Source organism: Pieris brassicae, chromosome 11 (assembly GCF_905147105.1).
Source record: "Pieris brassicae chromosome 11, ilPieBrab1.1, whole genome shotgun sequence".
Classification (NCBI taxonomy): Eukaryota; Metazoa; Arthropoda; class Insecta; order Lepidoptera; family Pieridae; genus Pieris; species Pieris brassicae.
This window is the reverse complement of record NC_059675.1, coordinates 13,522,100-13,543,508: the sequence shown is the minus strand read 5'-3', so window position 1 is coordinate 13,543,508 and position 21,409 is coordinate 13,522,100. Positions and strand designations below refer to the sequence as shown.

Below are 21,409 nucleotides of genomic sequence, written 5' to 3'. Positions count from 1 at the left end.
ACTCAATGGACAAAAAATGTATTCGTAACATTAATTGTTATTTCTTTAATAAAAAAGACTGAATATTTCAGACAAGGAATAAAATGGATAAAATCGAAATTTGGCGACGCATTGGTTGTGATTCGTCTGACTCAAAAAAATTACATCGACCGCATTGAACGTGCTGTTAGTAATGGAGATGTTGTCCTCTTGGAGAATATTGGGGAGACAGTGGATGCTGTACTGGATCCCTTATTGGGACGAGTGCTTATAAGAAAAGGGCGTGTGCTTAAGGTAAATTGTTCAAAGTTAGAGTGTACTCCTCCCTCAAAGGCCGGCAACGCACCCACTAAAACTGGGAGTCCATGGGCTGCGATGACTGCCCTTTTCGGTGTCCCGTAGGCACATTAGTATAAAAAATAAAATATTTGTTAGCTTTTGAACAAATTGATATTTTGGATAGGTTTTTAGGCTTTTTAATTGGATTATTTTAATAGAGTTTATAGAAACCAGAGCTGCAGCTCTGTTTAATCTGTATTTTCTACAGATTGGTGACAGAGAAATTGATTACCATGCAAATTTCCGTCTTATCATACAAACTAAACTGGCAAATCCGCATTATCAGCCGGAGATGCAAGCGCAATGCACGCTCATTAACTTCACTGTAACTAAGGACGGGTGAGTTATACCTGAGTTATATTATATACCTAGTTGAAATATATATGTATAATCCAGTTCAGTCAATGCTCCAGGACCAAAACTGAAAACCTAAACCAGGACTATGCTGTTTACTTTGACCCAGTAATAATGTAAATGTATAAGCATATATAAATAATTAAATGGTATAAATTTTAGTTTAGAGGAGCAGCTCCTAGGCGAAGTGGTGAAAGCGGAAAGACCTGACTTGGAAAAACTTCGTGCCGGCCTCACGAAACAGCAGAATGACTTTAAGATCACGCTTAAAAGTCTCGAAGACGACCTCTTAAAGCGTCTTTCGTCTGCCGGTCCCGACATTTTGAGTGATTCGGCGCTGGTCATCAATTTGGAGACCACGAAGAAGACTGCTGCAGATATTGAAATAAAGGTGGAAGAAGGAAAGGTGACAGCTGTCAAAATTGACGAAGCCCGTGAAAGATATCGGTATGCATTTAATTGTTTAGGTTCCAGAAGCGAGCGTACCATTCCCTGAAAGGTCGGCAACTCACCTGCCGGCCCCCGGCGTTACAGGTGTCCATAGGCTGCGATATTATAACTTTTATCGTTTTTATCAATATTTTTTTCTTCTAACTTTTGGTTTTTAAACTAATTTTTAAAATTTATATTTCTTGTTACAGACGCGCTGCCGCACGCGCGTCTCTCTTATACTTCATACTAAATGACATATATAAAATCAACCCGATGTACCAATTCTCCTTGAAAGCCTACAGCGTAGTGTTTAAGGATGCGTTGGCTCGCGCAGATCAAGCTGAAGATTTAGAGGGGCGCGTGCGCAACTTGCTCGACAGCATCACATTCGCCGTCTTTGTGTATACGAGTCGAGGGCTCTTCGAAAGGGATAAGCTGGTGTTCCTCTTCCTTATAACATTGCAGGTTGGTCTTTCATTTTTATTTATTCCATACTATTTACATATCAACAGTTTTATATGCAATGTTATTTATTTAGTAATCCTACATCTTACATAAATTATATATGTGGAAATTTTGGCACTGTCATCACCAGCCATTGCAATTATAATTTAATAACATCTAACTCAAATGAGTTCAGATCCGTTATATGGGTTATTTTAATTGCCAATATCTACAAATTAACGACTATTTGATAGTCTATAATAATTTCAGTCTTTAATATTTATGTTGAACCAATGGTGTTAGTATCAACTGTCATAATGACTATGAAGTTATTATTGTAGATACCGGCAATCATCTTGAACAAATGTCTTTGCCTCGCAGAAGCGATTTTTAGGTATCACTGGGAGGGGGGGGCGGTGGCGGGAGACTGACGTGTCGATCGCGTGATTGGTAAATCGGTTGACGTTTGTGTCCCGCGCTGTGTACGATACGCAAACTTTCCCCCACTCCCTTGTTTAATGCTCAAGAAGTTTGCCGGTATCTGTATCAACCTTTGAATAGTCGTTAATTTATAGATCTAGCAACATTGACCAATTAAATAAACCGTTATCCGTATTAGCGGTTTTAAAACACTAATCATACGAAAAATATAGCTAAATATGTATTTTTTAATATTTACAAAAAGGTTCTAACATTTACGAAAGGAATAAATCAATAATAATACTATTAAATGTGATATATAATGTGATGTACTTATTACGATATTAATCAATTTCAACTATATAAACTATTCGCCGTTGTTAGACACGTTATGTTTATGACACAATACGTTTAAAATGCAGGTACTGCAAAGCGAAGGAAAGGTAGATCCTCGTGAATTAGATTTCTTACTCAAGTATGCGGTCGCACCAGAAGTTTCACCATATTCTTGGCTTTCAAACAACTCGTGGGGTGGTATAGTGGCACTTTCTAAGATGGACGCCTTTGAGAACCTCGATAGAGATATCGAAGGAGCTACGAAAAGGTATACATGTATAAAGATTAGCTGTTTTAAGACAAATCTAAATACATCTAACGAACACGTCACAATATTCATACTAAACCCCTGATTATACAAATATTTGTAGCGCCAGTTAAGTTCGGTGGCGGTTTAAGAGTAGAGGGCTCGCGCCGCTAACAAACTTGGCTATCTAAGAGTTTAGAATTTGGATATTATGGAAAACGAGAATGTTAAATTATAATTTATCAGTGTTGATAAAACTAGAGGGCTCATTTTGGCTTCAAGTTTGCGATGATTGCCAACATTTGGTCAATTATACTAATGTTAGGTTACATAATTTACCAACATCGACAATAAATAAAGATGAAATGTACAAATACACAGCCCACGCGTATTGGAAAAATGTAAGCACAAAACTGCGTAACAATTTGCGACTTAGCACAGACGTCAACCGCCTCGTAATCTGCCGTGATGCCGACTTTTCCGACGGATCCGCCCAGAAGTCATCAGTACGAGAAACTAATCATGCCCGAGGTTGAGAGTGCAAGACACTGAACGACTCGGTGCGCAGTGCGCTTGTGTAGAAGCTTTGGCAGTAAGCCTTAAAAAGGGGGGTTTTACTGGAATACTATAACGAGTTAACCTACAAAAAAAAGATTAACATTTTCTATATTACATCTTCCAAAAACCACAATGTGTATTATTCTCGCTATTTCCCTATTATATGAAGATGACTTCATTTATCATAATCTCCCACGTGGCTAGCACCTTTAAACCACCATAAAATGCTTCACCTTTTGACTCATCCCCCACTAAACATACCGTTATTGTTGCGATATTTATCATAGAATAATTAATATTTAATAATTAGCTTAACCACATAAACACTTTCTTAAAAAAATGTTCACTAACATATCAAAACTCACACTAGGTACATACTTTCACTAAAAATCTTGTCAACCTGCTGATACAGAAAATATTAATATTACGCAAAAATAGTGTAGTTATAAATTGTATTATGTAAAAATTATTGTCAAGTACAATTAACATGTCTAAAGTGAATCATAATCATATTTTACCTAAATATCCTGTTATTGTGAATAATAAAGTTCTTTATTTTTAGATGGCAAAAGTATACGGATGGAGAAGCGCCAGAAAGAGATAAATTGCCAGGAGAATGGAAAAATAAGACATCGTTACAAAGACTCTGTATCCTTCGGGCTCTGCGACCTGATAGGATGTCCTATGCTTCGGGGTAATTAATATACGTTTTAGTTTTCGTAAAATTATCTCGTTTTTGTTAAATTAAATTTAAATTAATTTTTATTAAATTTATTGGATACTAATTAAAAATTGGTGAGAGTTCTTTTGTCTGGAATCAAAAAAGGAATGCATTTAGTCGATAGTTTTGGAAATTTTTAAGTTTTCCACGTGTCAAAAGTTTTGTTTTACACATTTGTTATCAGGGCATTTTGTGAAGAGAACCTCGGAACGAAATATGTTGAAGCTCGAACGCCTCCGTTAGAGAAATCCTATCAAGAAAGTACATCTACTACCGCCATGTTCTTTATATTGTCTCCCGGAGTTGATCCTCTAAAGGTAAAAATGTTTTCCACTTTTCCAATCATCTTCATGTTATCAGCGAGGACGTAGGAGTAGAGGATGAGCTTCTCAGGTTTTGATATTCTCTTTGCACTATCTAGGATCTAGAAAAGTTGGGTAGAAAACTTGGCTTCTCCACCGATAAGAAGAACTTCCACATCGTTTCATTAGGCCAAGGACAGGAAGTGGTGGCCGAAGAGGCCATGGGCGTGGCCTCGGTTAATGGGGATTGGGTGATCCTTCAAAACATTCACTTGGTTGCCAAATGGCTTGCGACGCTTGAAAAGAAAATGGAGGAAACGTTCGAAAATCCATTACCGGAATACAGGTTAAATTTTTATTAAAAGAAAATTTATTTTTAGTACATCATATCCATTATAGTATATATAACTCATTTTAATGACGATATTGGCTGGCTTATCCCAGACAGTATGGATGATGATTATGACAGGACTAGTATTGACTGCAAGAGCTATTGTTAACTTATCTCGTGTGTGACAATCTCAACAAGGATGACATGTTAAGAATACATTTCATTTTAATAGATTATATTTGAGTGCGGAACCAGCTGGTGATCCAGCATATCACATAATTCCTCAAGGTATCCTGGAGTCTGCTATCAAAATAACCAATGAACCGCCAATTGGAATGTGGGCTAACTTGCATAAGGTATTAATCCTCTTACAGCTGATATATATTAATATATTAGGTATTAGTTGTCAAAAGTTTATTTGTTTAAAAAAAGAGCGTGCATACAAAGTACACATGTCAGAAGTGAAACTTCTTTGTAAATTAATTATTACTAACGTAAAAACCCCAATAGATGATCATGTACCAGTATATGATAACTCCATGTATTTATATATCTATTTTCATACTGAATACGAGCTAATGATAATATAAATAAATAAAAAAATCTCAGCGTAGCGTAACGCACAAGACGTTATGCGACAGAATTGTCATCTAAAGTTCTAATATGTAACTACTAAACGAGTACATCACCCATTGGCTCTTTTTTCCCTTTTCTTCGAAAAAAACGCTGCACATCTTCGTGACGTTTCATCCGTCAAAATTTTACTCTCATGCGGCTATACATTAAGAAGTTTTCGGTTTCCATAGGAACAAATAAGGAATCTGAGCCCAAAGTGTTACACCACACTACACGTTTATACACGTTTTGTTGATATTATTTAAAGCAGTATGTTTTTCTCTCATTCGATACTAATAGACATTTAATTTATTATCTTGCATATAATTGTCAGGCACTGGACAATTTCAGTCAAGAGACATTAGAAATGTGCAGCAAGGAGGCGGAATTCAAGTCGATTCTATTTGCCCTGTGTTACTTCCACGCTGTAGTCGCTGAAAGGAGAAAATTCGGGCCGCAAGGATGGAACAGGTATGTTTAAGTTGTGATTACAAAATATGCTTTGCGAAAGGATTTTATTCGTTGTTTCAATTTCTAATGGGTGTTTGGATACTATATTTTAATTCCTATACTAAAATGATAATATATATATTTTTGAATAGTATGATTTATACAACATTACATAGTGGATGGTAAATATTCACCATCGTATTGTATAAATATTTGATCCCCGGTTCCTTACCTCGTCCTTCACTAACTCCAGTTTGCTTCCGTCCTGCTCTTCAGGCGATTGAGCCACCCTACGAGAGCTCAAACCGAGGTCGGGAGTCTCCCGAGAGACTCACGCACGCCGACCTTGTGCCAGTTGTGAGAAAAAGCCCATTTCCGGCAGAGCTATGCTCGGCAAAACAGCCCGAGCTGGGCTGTCAAGGCCCTTCATGCCAATAGCGAGATTATACTTAAAAAATCGCTTGGTTTTTAATAAAATATTCTGATTAAAAGAGAGGACTAATACGTGTATCACTCGAAAACCTTGACCTCAAGAAACGTCATTTTTCAGAGTGTATCCCTTCAATTTCGGTGACCTCACAATCTGTGTATACGTACTTTATAATTATCTGGAAGCCAATCCCCGAGTCCCATGGGAGGACTTGCGTTATCTGTTCGGAGAAATAATGTACGGTGGACATATCACAGATGACTGGGACAGACGGCTCTGTCGGACGTTTTTACTTGAATATATGCAGCCGGAGTTGGTATGACCATGTGAATGTGTTAGCCGTACTACGAACACTAGAAATGTTTTTGCTTTACACAGCTGGACGTTAGCCATTTTGGTCCTTCCTTAACAAAAAAAACATACATAAATACTGACTGACTCTATAGATATTTTTTATCTTTTCGCATTTGTTTAATAACATTTGGTGTTTTTGTATAAATAATTGAATACGATAGGTCAAAGATTAGGTAAGATAAATTTGATTGTGTCTGTAATTAATATTATTATGCGATGCGGTTTCCTCATGGAAAGGACAAATGCATTAGTTCAAACATCATTTCAAGTAACATTTAAATATAATGTTGATTTTTTATTAAATCTTGTTAGGTTAGTTAGAGACTTATTTGAATTAGGAAACTTTTCAATGAATTCATATATATATATATATATATATATATATATATATATATATATATATATATATATACTGTGGTTATTAGGTCGACGGCGAATGCCAGTTAGCCCAAGGTTTTATATCTCCGCCAAATTCAGACTACGTGAGCTACCACCAGTACATTGACGACTTTCTACCAGACGAGACACCCTATTTGTACGGGCTGCATCCAAATGCAGAGATCGGTTATTTGACCACAGTTTCAGAAAGATTGTTCAAGGTATGAGCATTTAATGTCATTTCTGTGTGTATAGAAATGGACTTCGTGACTTTCTTCATTTCATGAAGTTATATTTGTTTGGTTATGGTTTATGTTTTAGTTACTGAATAAATAAATAAATAGATTAACAGTCTGGGTCACTAAATATGAAATATTTTTCTATATTCCTGTATCACCTCGACGTTGTTTTTGCCACACACCACCACTATGTGGAACCAGAGGCCCACTGAAGTATTTCCGAACCAATTCTACTTAGCGAATCAATTATTAAAAGGCGTGAAACCCACTCGCGAGCCCTATGGCCTTGAACGTGTCCATGGGCGACGGTATCAGTTAACATCAGATAATCCTCCTACCCAGGTGCCGCTGTAACAAAAAAAGCATAAAATGTATTTATGAGAATTTACAAATTATAACAACAGGTAGTGTTTGAAATGCAACCGAGAGACGCTGGAGCTCAAGCTGGTGGTGGAGCTACTAAGGAAGAAATGGTGAGATCCGTTTTTGATTTTAATTTTTAAAACAAACCCGTCTTTTTCTGACGATTTAGAAAGTAAATTGCGTCAATCCATTCTTTTTTTCTAAGTGTGATGAAGAACGATATTAATAAATTGTCTTAGGTCCGGTACATCCTAGATGACATTTTGGACAGAGTACCAGAGCCGTTCAATTTGCAAGAGCTAATGGGAAAAGTAGAAGAGCTGACTCCTTTCACTATAGTAGCCTTGCAAGAGTGCGAACGGATGAACAGGCTCATGGGAGAGATACGAAGGTCTTTGAAGGAGGTCGAGTTGGGGCTGAAGGTGAGTCACGAGATACATTGGGGCCATACATTTCTGATGTAGTTAATGACGGGCTGCACTGGCACGGATACCTAAATCGGTCTACTTCCTAACCGGGAATACATCAAGCGGCTCAAGAGCCGTCCGGGTTTCATATTCAAAACCTCTCGTAATTTCTACAAGTCGTATATATGCTCTATAGCGTTCTGTTACAACATTGTATTGTCAAAAAGACGCTTAGGTTTAGAACAGAAGTTAAAATAGTAAAAACTACGACAGGGTGAACTGACAATCAGCAGTGACATGGAGAAGCTCATGGAGTCACTATTCATGGACAACGTGCCTGATTCGTGGACTAAGCTGGCTTACCCGAGTCTCCTCGGTCTGGCTGCTTGGTTTTCTGATTTGTGTTTGCGACTGGTCGAACTTGAGAACTGGTCCGGAGACTTCAATGTGAGTAGAAATCTCGCTTGGGTATACTGTTTTCAGTTTTTTTATTATAACGCATAATACCTTCCAGAGTAAAATAATTGTCCACAGGAAAACAGTGTTGCCCAAAGCATCTTGACGCTGCTTATTGATATTTATAATTACGTTATGTTTAGTATTATTATATAAACCAAACAGAAGTACAAACGGTAACTTGATAGTTCCATTTACGCAGAATATGACTTTCTCTAAAACATTTTTAGGAAAATACATATTAACTAAATTGATACGCTATTTACTAATTAGTTTTGTATTAATCAAATGTAAACCTGTCACGGAATGCAATCATGGTACACGTAGAATGACGATAAATTATAAAAATTCTTTGCAGCTGCCTCCAGCAGTGTGGCTGGCCGGCTTCTTCAACCCGCAGTCTTTCCTAACCGCCATCATGCAGCAGACGGCGCGAAAGAACGAGTGGCCCCTCGACAAGATGTGCCTCAACTGTGATGTCACCAAGAAGTACAGAGGAGATTTCAAGTGAATTCTCGTGATTCATTATTCGTTATGGATACCGCCCAAAAAATATTGTTAGAGGACTTATCTAGCTGTAAAAATAAAATTGAACTAACTAAATGAACAAGATACTTGCAATTGGCCCATGTATTTGTATTGGGTATGTATTGGGTTTCTTAAAAGACCGGCAACGCACTCGCGAGCCCTCTGGCATTGAGAGTGTCCATGGGCGGCGGTATCACTTAACATCAGGTGAGCCTCCTGCCCGTTTGCCCCCTATTTTATTTTAAAAAACAAAAAATGTGTCTCGTACACAGGAATTCGCCAGTGTTTCAGATTTTAGATAACTATGACACAAATTATGATATTGATATTTTCCACCTCACCATAGAGGATGTGAGGAAATATGAGAAGAAGCGGGAAGACTTTCACTTCGTTAAGCAGTAACAATTTAGTTTTCTCTTTGAAATCTTAAGTCGTTTGTTAGATGTTAAGTTCTTTAATTTTTTAATGTACTTATGTTTTCTGTTTCATATATACTGTTCATCTATGTAATCTCTTTTTTTTTTGAACAAAAATTAATATAAAATTGGGAAACATGTATGCAATAGACAAGATATCCTTTATATATATATATATATATTCGTTCTAAGTCTACTCATGTCTGCTTCTGAGACATTGATGTCGCGGTGAATGGCTTATAAAGGTCAAATGATTTCAACTTTGAAAAGCTTCAAACTTCTAAATTTTTTAATTATTTATCATACATATTTTGTCAGGCTTAATTGAAAAAAAAATTAAGATAATAATCATTGGAGATGTAATAATGTAAATATAATGTTCTTATCATTTGCGCGGTTTGACAATTATATTGTTGTTGTACGAGCCAAGGCTGTACATTTAGCTCACCCAGGCTTTCTTAGTTTTATAAGCGTGGCTTTTCTAAATCGTCGGTCAAGAGACGCTAGACGTAGGTACATCTTCAACTACAGTTACATTGTATTCATTCGTTACGTGGCAATCACCATTTCATTATTTCCAATATATTGTTGTACGCGAGTAGTACTATAAAACGAGTGTGAATATAAACTAAAACAAAAATCTTCTATTATTTAAAGCAACCCAGTGACCCCGGAACCGTACAGTTGTCCTGCTTTGTTCATAAAGTTATGCGAACCAAAAATACGTGTTTATTAAATCTGGTTTCTTTTTAAATGAAAAAGAATCGATTTAAAAACAATCACGTCATCATCATGACATCATAGGCGTGTCTTAAATTTACGTAGCATTTGTATGTATGGCGTATAACGGTGTATCATGTTACTATACGAGTAGCTTATATATAGATAAGAAACGTAACTTTTTTTTAAAAAGTAGGGCCGATGTTACCTAAGAACAAATTTACTACATATTTCCTATTGTCTATGAAAAAGTACAGCTTTACATGTGATGTAAAATTGCAGTGCTCCACCCCGTGAAGGGGCAAACATCCATGGCCTATATATGGAAGGAGCTCGATGGGACACAGCAACCGGTGGTATTGTAGAGTCTCGTATGATGGAACTTTTCCCAATAGTGCCGGTGATATACATAAAGGCGGTAACACAGGACAAACAGGATGTCAAGAACGTTTATGAGTGTCCTGTTTATAAGATTCGGTAAGTGCGCGATGTCATTAAAAAAATTACTCTTAAAAACTGCCTATATCAGAAAAAAATCTTTTATTTGATATTAAACGAGTTGAGAATGACGTACAGACCCGAGCTGTATCGCAAATTCGGCTTGGTACTTCGAGAGCAAACGTCTATAGTGAGAGAACGTTGAGGCTAATAAATGGACTGCAGTTGAATGATTATTTTTTATGCATTTATCGCGTTCCTGACAAGACTCCTATTGTTACAGTAATACTAAAAAATATATTAAATCAACGGGATTTATTATAGTCTTTTTGACGTTGTCAAACAGATATGCCTCCTCCTTCTACTCCTTATATATATTCCTTGGAAAAATGTTTTTTTCTTAAGATGTTGCATATCATTAATATTCACCAAGTAAAACCTTTTTTGATATTATAAACAAAATCCTGTCTTAAAATAAGTTTGTATGTGCCTATTACAAAATAAATTAAAATTTTGTTTTTTAATTATGACATTTCTGAATGACACTTTTATTCCAGTATGCGTGGACCAACATTCGTGTGGACCTTTAATTTGAAGACCAAAGATAAGCCGACACGTTGGACGCTGGCCGGAGTTGCGCTCTTGCTAGGAGTTTAGTTATATACTTTATTATGTGCATTTTAATTTTATTTATTGTGTAATTCTTAGAAATAAATATATTATTTGCTTCACTATAATCTCTTTGGTAGAATCGTTAGGGCTAAGATTAAAAATAAAACTTATCAAAATACATCATTTATTCCACTAGATGAGTATTCAACTCGGGTGCTAACAACTTTCTAAAAATCGTTTTCAATACCCAAAAAAATGTTTAAGAATTATTGCACTTATATAGTTACCGATTGCCGATACATAGATGTTATAATACATTTATATAGTGATTGAGGAAATTGTGATAAATGAATTTCGGATTTCCCCTCAATAACTGTCAGTGCGTCAGAAATCTGCACAGTTATAAATACTGAGATCTGTAGGTATCTGACATTTTGCAAGATTTATTGTAGCCCTTGAGAATATCCTGTATCGGAAATTACATAAAAACAATATAGAGTTCCGGGTAAATAGCTGATTATAGTTATAAATTGTTAAGTTATAAATAAATGATAACAAATGTATCTTCGTAGCAAGAATATGATCGAAGATAGTGTTTTTAAATTTAAGAAGTATTGAAAACGACATACTATTTTGTGCAAAATTAAAGAATATCACAGGAAGACAAGTATATCCAGATTTTTACCTTTCGCAACGCCAGGAAATATATAAATACGTTGAAATCTATGCAATTAGAAAAATAACTTTGTGGACAATCGCCATTCTATAATTGGGACAATTGAAATAACATTCATTACATGCATCAAGTAAGAAGGCAGTGTTTTGAGCTTGATTCAAAAATCGATCACAGTTTTCTATTGCTTTGTCAAAATGTACCAAAAAAAAATTTAAATATTCAATCCGTAACATTTAGCCACTTTGAGCAGTTTTCAGTTTAGCCGACTTCGGAGATGCGTTGTCATTGTCCGAAGGTGGTTCAGATCCTTTCACTGTAAATGTTACGTAGTATCGCTTATTTTTGTCTAATTTTTCGGCTGGTAATGCGATTAGCTGCTTCTCGGTTCCATGCGACACTTCCAATGTAACGTGTGCTTTGCCAGAGCTTGAAGAAGGTTTCGTGTGAATTTTTGGCAAAAACCCTTTGGACTTTGTCGCTGCATTAGCCGTGGCTGGTTTGGGCATTGTGTGGTGATTCCACTTGTAAGGAACTACAAGAACGATAATAATACAATGTCATCAATAAATGTAATATTAAACTAAGTATAATACAGATTATAAGTACTTACTATAAGCGGAACATGGAATACCAGTATAGGCATGTACTGCATGAAAGCAACGATGTGTTTTGCTTGTGCATAGACATGGATTATCAGGTATAGCGGTCATCTTATACAACTCACTTTCCCCGTAATCAAAATCGATTGGTTTCTCCGGTAAATTATCTAAATGTTTTTTTCCACTTTTCTGGAATTTTCTTAGATTTTGATAAAGAAATTTTTCAAAACTACTGAAAGAGTATTCGGTGCTGCTGTAGCTTCCCAGCCCCACGTGTGCTAAACTTGACTTATTGTATTCATCTATCGCCCGTTTAACCAAAACAGCTTCATTTGCTTTACTCGTTCTTATCTGCAATCGTTTAAGTTCTAACAAATGTTGAAATATTTTTCTCTCACAGTAGTACCTGAAAATTTAAAGTAAACCTTTATTTATACAAAAAACATTGCATGGAGTTTTAATTAATATAACCTATACACTACTACTGCTGTAAAAATTTAAAAAACTAACCTCCGCATATTCGTTTGTATTCTCTGTGTAACTGAACGCATATCTACAGCGTTTCTGTCTCCGGGTTTTCTTACAGGGATTTTGCTATCTGATTTACCTTGCATTTTTCCCGCCGATTTTCTCTGTTGATAATAAGCGTTCAGTCTTGGACTTATTATGCAACGTTGGATCGGTCTTGGACTAGGTTCAAACCCTGAATCCATCACACCGCTGGATTCGTAGCCTCTTTCAGAATTTTCACTTTTAGAACGTATGGTAATACGACTTCGGGTTCGTCCTTTTTTCCGAAACCTTTTACGTTTACCATTGACTTCTGATTGGCTACAATAGATTTCATTGTCACTTACGCTAGGTATTCTTCCTAAGGAACCTTTTAACAGCCTTCCTTGTATTTCTTCATCGTCATCAAAATATGTTTCATCGATGGCAAACGATTTTTTCAAAATTCCTGGGCTTGACTCGACTATACCAGCAGTTTCAGATAATACTTTATAACTTTCTGTTTCATAAATACTGTTTCTTCTACTGCCAGTTTCGTCGTTTTTTGAAGGTTTATGTATTTTCGAAGATGGTTCAGATAGAGATAAATTGAAATTTGTTTCTTCCGAGCCACTTGCTTCCACTGTTTGTTTTTTATTATTAGGAACATCTTCAATAATAGATATTATCCCTTTATCGGCTACTGGAGTATTCTCACCACCACTTGTTTGTTTTGATTCCATACTTTTTTCTTTTTCTGCTTCTGTAGACACATTAAGGCTATGGTCTTGATCGAAAGATGTCCGATCCTTAGGTAGTGATTCTTGGTTTTTATTTAATTCGCCATCAACGTCTATTTTTATTATTTCATCCTTATTTGAAAACGAAACACTAGGCGAGCTTTTTTCTTCCGATTCTGGTTGTTTACTTTTTGTATCCAGTGAATCAGATTTTTCATGTGACATATCACTACTCAAAGGTTTTTCAGGTCCTGACAATACTTGGAAAGACTTTTTATGAGTTATATCTTCAGATGCTTCATCTGTAGTTTCAACCATTTGTGATACTACACTATCCTTTATTTCTGTGTCAGGTAAGTTTTCTGTGTTTTTGTCATTAGAAATAGTTTCTAATACTTCGGTTCCATCTGATTTTAAAGCTTTTTCATCCATACCTTTTTGTTCAGAATCAGACGTCTTTTGTTCAGGTAAAGTATCATCTAAGGTTTCTTGATGTGACTTATCAACTATATTTTTATGTTCTAGTTCAGAGTGATTTTCGTCTTTGTTCTTCATATCAGTATGTGACACATTTAAGTTAGATGTTTCAATTGAAACGTTGTTAAGTGAATCAAGAGTTACTGTTAATTCTGAACTTCCATGTTGGCTTGATTCTCTTTCCATATGTATTTGTGCTTCAGTTGTAACCATATTCGTTTTTAGGGATACGGTATCGGTTTCAGTTTCACTGTGTGTTTTACTTTTACTTGCTTGTATGGTTTTGTTTATTTCAATATCAGTTGGTTCTACGGGAACGTCAAATGTGACGCTTGGTTCAACGTTTTCTGGCGATTTGATACTTTGCTCATTTCCTATCACCTTGTACTTTACAATATTTACACTCTGTTTCTGTTCGTCGTTTTCAATATGAATTGATGTCTTTTTACCTTTTCGCTTTGTACTACGACGTTCACTTGATTCTGTACTACTTTCGGAAGTTGATTGTGTTCTTTTTTTGTAACGTTTTTTATGTCGTTTATTTTTCTTTTTTTCTTCGTGACAACTAGATAGTTCTGATGACTCATCGGAGCTAGATTTATATCTTCGGTGATGTCTCGAAGTAGATCGACTTCGCTTCGAAGGTTCGCTTCTGGACCGGCTTTTCCGTGATCTAGTTCCTTTAGTTGCTTTTTGCTTCCGATGGTCATGATGACAACATGCTTCTATTTCGCTATCATATCCATCACTAAAACTTTTATTTTTATTTGTAACTAATTTATTTCTTCGCTCTGAATATCTATCTAGATGTTTATTTCTTTTATAACGCTTGTCTAATGAACTATTCGAGTTAAAATCACTGTCGTTTCTAAATCTTCGCGTTTCTTGTAATGGACTAGACACTTCTACAATTTCACATTTTTCTATTCTTATTTTGTCTCTCAAATCAATTTTGGTACTTGTTACACGCCGAGTAGGTAAACTAGAAATCGGAGTGTTATCGATGATGATCTGAGTATTTGGTAGTTTAGAAGCTGGAAGGCCACCATGCATCTGTATGTATTTTGCTGTAGACCGATGGCCACGTATGGTTGCACAGTCTAAAGGAGTTATAGGCTCGTTTTTCGAAGACCTCGCTACAAAATTAACCTCTGCTCCGCGATCTAATAACAACCTACAAAGATCTGCATTATCTGTAGCAGCTGCAATGTGTAGAGGTGATCTGCCTTCATGATTTGTAGCATTAACTTGAGAAGGGCGACCGTCTAATAGCCATTTAACGAGTTCCCTACGACCAGAAGCAACTGCTTCATGTAAAGGAAAGTCTCCTTTTGAATTGCGTAGCCATAAGTTAGCACCACGGGATCCTAAAATTTGAACTTATTATTAACCTTGGACTATAACGAAGCGTATATACATTAAAATATACACACCTAGTATCCGCACGGTTTCTATTTGCCCCTTAGCAGCAGCGGTATGAGCAGGACTGCGGCCTCTTCGATCCTGTCGATGGGCATCAGCCCCGTGTTCAAGTAAGGCAACCGTTGCATCAGCATGGCCAAGAGCTGCGGCGTAATGTAAGGGGGTGCAGCCATGAGAGTCTGCTACGTCTACTCTTGCGCCACAAAGACCCACTAAAGTCTCTAATGCCTCTGTATGCCCTCTTGCAGCTGCGCAGTGTAACGCAGTTAAACCGTCCCTAAAATAGTTATATATATAATAATTTTTATACTTTAGCGACGACGATTGTATACCATAGAACTCCAAAGTGTTGACTACTAGTTACTAGGAACATTCACCTATCAGCATCATCAACTCTTGCGCCAGCTTGATGGAGAGCCAATACAGCAGCGGCAGAGCCTGCTGAAGCAGCCCATAGCATTGGTGTGCGTCCGTCAGCATCCCTAACATCCACTCTAGCGTCGCCTTCTTTTACCAGAGCTCGTAAAACTTCCAAAGCTGCTCCACGGCTCTTAAGAAAATATTACAATATTGCATTAGATTAGTATATAAAAAGTGATATTAATGATAAATATGAATTTGAATTATACTTTTTTCCGTAATAATTAACTAGAAAAAACGAAAGTCGCTTCATCATTGAACTCACTTACTTAATGGACATGGTATGTAATGGTAGCTTATACCTGATGGTCAATAGCAGCTGGAGCTCCACACATTTGAGCAGCGTAGTGTAGAGGGTAGCCTCCGTGTTGATCAGGGGTTGCCGCGTCCGCACCAGCAGCTAGTACCGCTCTTAATGCTCCTACTTCTCCACAAACTATACAAAAATTAATGAAGGGTTTGGGAATACTATAGAATGGAAATAGGGCGTGGGGCGGCCTCTGCTCAATAACAGGTACGATTTCAAAATACGAAGAAGTCAGGCAATCAATTTAAGTTACTTTGACCACATTAAAACAAGCTCGTGTGGTGAAACGGCGAGTAAACTCTAAAGAGGCTCACCTACTTAGCAAGTGCCCCATTTCATGCCCCAAGGTTTATTATAGATTTAAAAAATTTAAAAGCTCTCGACAAATTTTAATGTAGAGACCATCTTATTTTGTTCACTAAGATATTCTCTATCAACGTAATTGTTATAATTTGTAAGTTTTAAAGTAAGGCTGGGCTTGAGGGTTTTTGCCGTGTGTATTTTCCTATTTGTCCAGTGTATGATTCTGAATCGGGTCTACATTTCTGAGGCCTTTACAAAACAGAGGGACATTAGAGGCTTGAATGATAAAAGGATTTTAAGAATACTTGGATTAACAAAAAATAATTTATTGGACATCTTGACTGATACAATTGTCCACTTTATTTGGATAATAATTTGCCAGAGGCCTCGTCTCCTTTGTTGCCCGAGTCATTGCTAACCCAACATCCTGGGGTAGTCACTAGACCATCCTGATATGGACACGGGCCACCCCCCCCCCTCTCAATAAACGCCTATGTTCTAGCCTCATTTTCTATTCAAATTACATTTCATAGGTCAAGACTGCCCAAATTATTGCGACATAACAAGGTCGAACGAATGATTATTTCAAATGTTCTACGATTTACCCCGAATGTTATATCATTAATGTTGACCTCTGTCGTTCTTAGCACAAAGTAAGTTCTAGCTCTCCGCTAGGTTTGAGTTCAAGGACCCGACCTTGTTCACCGCTCAATATTGTCGGACATTCCCATAAGTACCAAATCGCCTACGTTAGACTAGCATGAATCATTTCAATTGAATCTTCATGTAAATTTCCAAATAAAAGAATTTAAGGAAAGTTTTTTATTTATATGTAAATTGGAAGCTGAAGTTGAAGAGAGGGAATCATATTAAAAACAGTTTGACAAATGAAAGCCATTAATTACATGACATGTTTGTTATATAAATATGGAGTAGAGTTTTCAATTTCTTTCTGTATTTAGATTTCATCGAAAATCTTTATAATAATAAACTCTATTTAAAGTGATTACAAAACTTCAGAACTGTAAGTCTTGATAGAGATTGTCCCTACTCTATATATCACTACATTTCGTGATATAAAGAAGACATTTCTATCGGTTATAAATGATGGGAAGTCAATTCAGAATGGCGGCATGACACCACAGATAACAAGTTAACTGCGCAAGCTAGACCGCTGATGTTCTTAATCACGACAACTGTGTTGAAAGATCGTATCATTACTTAAAGCGTACTTTTCAATTTCTTAGAGTATATCTATTTGTGTATTACGTTTATTTAATTTGTGATATTATTCTATTGTAAATGAACAACAATATATCGATAATTTAGAGATAGTTTGCCTTTAGTCAATATATTATCCATTGCGTGCACTGTGAAAATTGTTGAAGATAGACGTATAAAATAAGGTACCTACTCGTAAGTTTAAATGTAGTAACCCAGAAATATCGCTCTATCTGCGATAAAAGTTACTTATCAAGTCAATAGGTTACGTGGCATTGATAAATCTCTGTCGAATCGTTGTTGATCACCTAATTAATGACTTATTTAAGTTACAACAGAAAGCTGCATTTAATTATTATATTTTTTACTCGCCCTAAAGAGAAGACGGTTCAACGTGCGACTATCATCCCTAAGCTCGTAGTTTCGATTCCCGGCTGTGAACCAATGTACTTTCATTCTATTCGCTCGAACGGTAAAGGAAAACACATAGTAAGAAATCCGGATTGCCTTAGAATCACCCGGCGTGTGTCAGGCACATGAGGCTGATCACCTACTTGCCTATTAGATTGACAAATGATCATAAAAATCTGAGGTTGATACGCCATGCGATTTTCTTTTACTCTCCCTAAAAGTGCAATAATTAGGGTCAGGCATATTGGCAGCCAAGTACCTGTAGCCCAATGAACAACAGTGTGATGCTCATCATCTTTCGCATTGACATCAGCTCCTGCCGCCAGCAAAGTTTGGACAAGGGGTACATTTCCATGTACCACTGCCAGATGAAGTGGCGTGAGACCATCTGCATCACGAGTATTGGCCAAAGTCGGTGCAGCCATAAGAACGCGGTCTGCACACGCCGCTCGCGCACTTTGGTTCGTTTGCCCACTTGATGCGCAGTAGTGCAGTGCGCACCTTAACCCACGATCACGCTTGCGTACCGATGATGGCTAAAAAACAAATCCTTAGATAAAATACGTCTAAATTAAAAAAAAAAAACATATGCGCAATTAACGAAAACCTACAAATAATCGAGACATTTACTGCGTACCCGTAAAGATAATAACAACCTAATCATGGCTTATAAACTATTCTCACCGTATCGTATCGGTTTATGGGAACAATGACATGTTTTGTAGTACCGACTATGTATTGATTGATTCAACCGCCCAGTTGTCCTGACGTCGAGCTACGTTAAACACATATATAACTTATCTTTCAAGTTAAAGTTAGGAGAATATGTGTGTACATTATCACTAAAAAGTATGCATAATGTTATAGTTTTCTGATACAAGAACATTGAAATATTTGTATCAATGGATTAACCAAATAAAACGATTTTCCTTAGATATTAAAACTAAAATTACCAAAGAAGTTTATTGAAAGGAATTCGCAATTTTTATGACGAGGGGAAACGTTTAAGGACAGGTTGATAGGTTGTTTACAAGACACGTACTTGCAACCAGCGGCCGATCCGCGTTACATCGCGTGCAATAATAACACTGTTTTTAAGTGCAACCTCTGCATTGTACATTTTTCTTTTATCGGCACGGTAATACTATTTCAAACAAGTTACGATATAAGGAAGAATTTCAGATAAATTCTCTAGATAAAAACTTACATCTCTGTTAAGTATATCGACCATAGTCTTGTAATCAGCCTGTTGACACGCATACATCAAAGGTGTACAGCCCTGAGTGAGTGGAAGGTTCACATCATGTCTGCTCGTAACATTTTCACGTTTTATTTTAGAGCTTTTGTCAAAAAGATCGCTATTACTCTGGACTTTTGGTTTCTTAAGTATACTGGGGATGGTGGGTTCACCCCGGCTGCCGGGTCTAAATTTGTCCATAAGGGTTAGTGGTCGATCGCCATGAGGTAACGTGTAGTTAGTTATGAAAGCATGTAAGCCCCGACGAGCGGGCGCGGAGGGCGCGAAACGTCGACTGAGTGCTGACCGTGGAACCCTCGTAGAGCCTGTGGCCACCCACTGCCCATTCGGACAAAAATGGCTTTGGGCGGCACGCAATAGCCTACCTAATCTTATTGTACAAAACCAGGTCACCGTTTCATGAATTTATTGTAGAAAAACGAGGTCCATTCTGAAGATTGACATCGTTACCAGATAGACGTTTTATTCTTTTTACAATTTATAATAACAGTTTGAAGAAATATTTTATCCTCACACGACTCACCAATAGTTCTTTAGCTTTTCTAATCTATGTATTTAATTAACAACAGAAAAATCTATAAATTAACTTATTATACGTACCTACTATATTTACAGATTTAATTACTAAAACGCTCCAAATAAATATTTCCTATTGGTAAAACTTCCTTATCCAAGGTTAAATCGTAAAATTTGTGGGAAAGTATATCTATAATAGGTTATTATATGGAAGTGCTGTGTTGGATTGGTTTTGCTAGCAGGCACCAGTAGCAGGGGTGTGCGTGACGTCACCCTAACCCCCCTTAGATGGTAATCGCTCACGTAACTCGCTTTGTATCAGATGAATTTGTGTAGCTTATAGCTGCTCTAATATTGTATGTAGTACTTTTACAAAGTCATTACTAATAAAGGTATATCTTAACAAGTAAATCATTTATTCATGTAACTAAACATAACAATCAAATATACAGTGCTCATATAAACCTGTAGGTTAAGAAAATTGTGAATTACTTTATAGTAATAATAAAAATAATTAAATTTAATAAAAATAAAATTCAAACAAACTTAAAAAGTTTGGTCCCTGTGTGTGACATTGCACTTTTAACACTGGCAGCATTTCATTGCGATACTTATTCGATGAGCGAGGAAAGCACCAGCTCTGGGATCCCTGGTACCATCTACCAGGCGCCAACTTAAATGTTTAATTAGTGCCTGTGCACTTCAACCCCTCGGTCCAAGAGTCTCTACTCCAAAGAGAACAAAATCGAAGTTAGAGGAAGATATTTGAGCCGTTATTATTTAAATAAGTTAATTATTAATTTATCATTGTTTATATTTGAATCATAAATTCAAGTTTTGCAACCCAAAGCGCTGAGATAAAGATATCTTTACTCATGTGAGTAGGGCATACATTTTTGGCTTAAATTCACTTATCTGTAACCAATCCAAGCATCAATAAGTGGGAATTTTTGTAATTCTTTAATGTTATCGTCTGAATACACAACTTAGTATAAAAAGCTTTATTCTCTGACCTTTTTAACTTACATGCTATTCTTATAAAATATTCGTATTCTTAAATATAATACACATAGTAAAATAATACATTTATTAGGAACCACTTTTGTCAGATAGGGCTCCCGCAATTGTTTCCACATCACTCTATCCTTGGCAGACCTTCTCCATCCTTTTAGTAGTAGTAACAAATTAATGATATCTTTTGACACGCTTTAATTTTTAAATTATATTACGTAGTGAAGGGAGACTAGACATAGGTTTTACAGTTTAAGATCCCCTTATTAGGCTCTTCAGCTCCTAGAAGTGGGTCTTACTTGTCTCTGGACAGTCAATTTAAGCCTCATCTTCGACTTTCCTTTCCTAGGCATAACTCCGGCTGGGCAAAGAATTTTTTGCTCTAGCACGCGGGGTTGTCAATTCCTATGAAATTTTTCGTGGCTCAAATGATCATTATAAGTGACACTGACAGTTGCTTTCTGAAATATTTCGATGTATAGCCGATACTCTTTTCAGTTTTACTGACGGGAAATAATTTATAATTCAAGAGAACGATTTTATATTGAAACTAGGTTACGTATCAAGCAAGTGCCCACTGACCTACCTTGTCTCACGATATTTGCCTCTTGTGTGTACCATGTCCACGTCGACATCCTGATGCGTAAAGAAATTATAATTGAACTAATTTGCATTTAATAAAATGTTATA

At 36.5% G+C, this 21,409-nt stretch overlaps 2 protein-coding genes across 2 annotated transcripts in view; one reads left to right on the top strand and one right to left on the bottom strand.

Moving 5' to 3' along the window:
- LOC123716055 (dynein beta chain, ciliary-like) overlaps positions 1-10,938 on the top strand; it is a 54,605-nt gene extending 43,667 nt beyond the window's left edge. Inside the window, exons 65-82 of the mRNA XM_045671556.1 lie at positions 72-273; positions 527-657; positions 835-1,119; positions 1,314-1,569; positions 2,391-2,572; positions 3,672-3,803; positions 4,015-4,147; positions 4,252-4,478; positions 4,696-4,819; positions 5,413-5,549; positions 6,079-6,274; positions 6,738-6,911; positions 7,334-7,402; positions 7,532-7,714; positions 7,973-8,146; positions 8,514-8,662; positions 10,102-10,296; positions 10,815-10,938. Of these exons, the coding sequence (XP_045527512.1) occupies positions 72-273; positions 527-657; positions 835-1,119; positions 1,314-1,569; positions 2,391-2,572; positions 3,672-3,803; positions 4,015-4,147; positions 4,252-4,478; positions 4,696-4,819; positions 5,413-5,549; positions 6,079-6,274; positions 6,738-6,911; positions 7,334-7,402; positions 7,532-7,714; positions 7,973-8,146; positions 8,514-8,662; positions 10,102-10,296; positions 10,815-10,914 (3,049 nt within the window). The 3' untranslated portion in view covers positions 10,915-10,938. The remainder of the gene's footprint in view (positions 1-71; positions 274-526; positions 658-834; positions 1,120-1,313; positions 1,570-2,390; positions 2,573-3,671; positions 3,804-4,014; positions 4,148-4,251; positions 4,479-4,695; positions 4,820-5,412; positions 5,550-6,078; positions 6,275-6,737; positions 6,912-7,333; positions 7,403-7,531; positions 7,715-7,972; positions 8,147-8,513; positions 8,663-10,101; positions 10,297-10,814) is intronic.
- A 362-nt stretch (positions 10,939-11,300) lies between these two features.
- Positions 11,301-19,376, bottom strand: LOC123716286 (ankycorbin-like). The gene is made up of 8 exons (XM_045671949.1): positions 19,142-19,376; positions 18,194-18,470; positions 15,995-16,128; positions 15,650-15,822; positions 15,284-15,549; positions 12,655-15,217; positions 12,156-12,550; positions 11,301-12,077 (listed from the first exon to the last, which is right to left on the bottom strand). The coding sequence occupies exons 1-8, from the start codon at positions 19,370-19,372 to the stop codon at positions 11,779-11,781; spliced, it is 4,338 nt and encodes a 1,445-aa protein (XP_045527905.1). The 5' UTR covers positions 19,373-19,376; the 3' UTR covers positions 11,301-11,778.
- Positions 19,377-21,409: the final 2,033 nt, after the last annotated feature.

Excerpts from the sequence above, each read along its gene's own strand:
- LOC123716286 (XM_045671949.1), bottom strand. The coding sequence starts at position 19,372 with ATGGACAAATTTAGACCCGGCAGCCGGGGTGAACCCACCATCCCCAGT. Across the intron at positions 15,218-15,283 it reads AGAAACCGTGCGGATACTAG|GATCCCGTGGTGCTAACTTA; the intron begins GTGTGTATATTT and ends TTCAAATTTTAG. Across the intron at positions 12,078-12,155 it reads TATTCCATGTTCCGCTTATA|TTCCTTACAAGTGGAATCAC; the intron begins GTAAGTACTTAT and ends TCGTTCTTGTAG.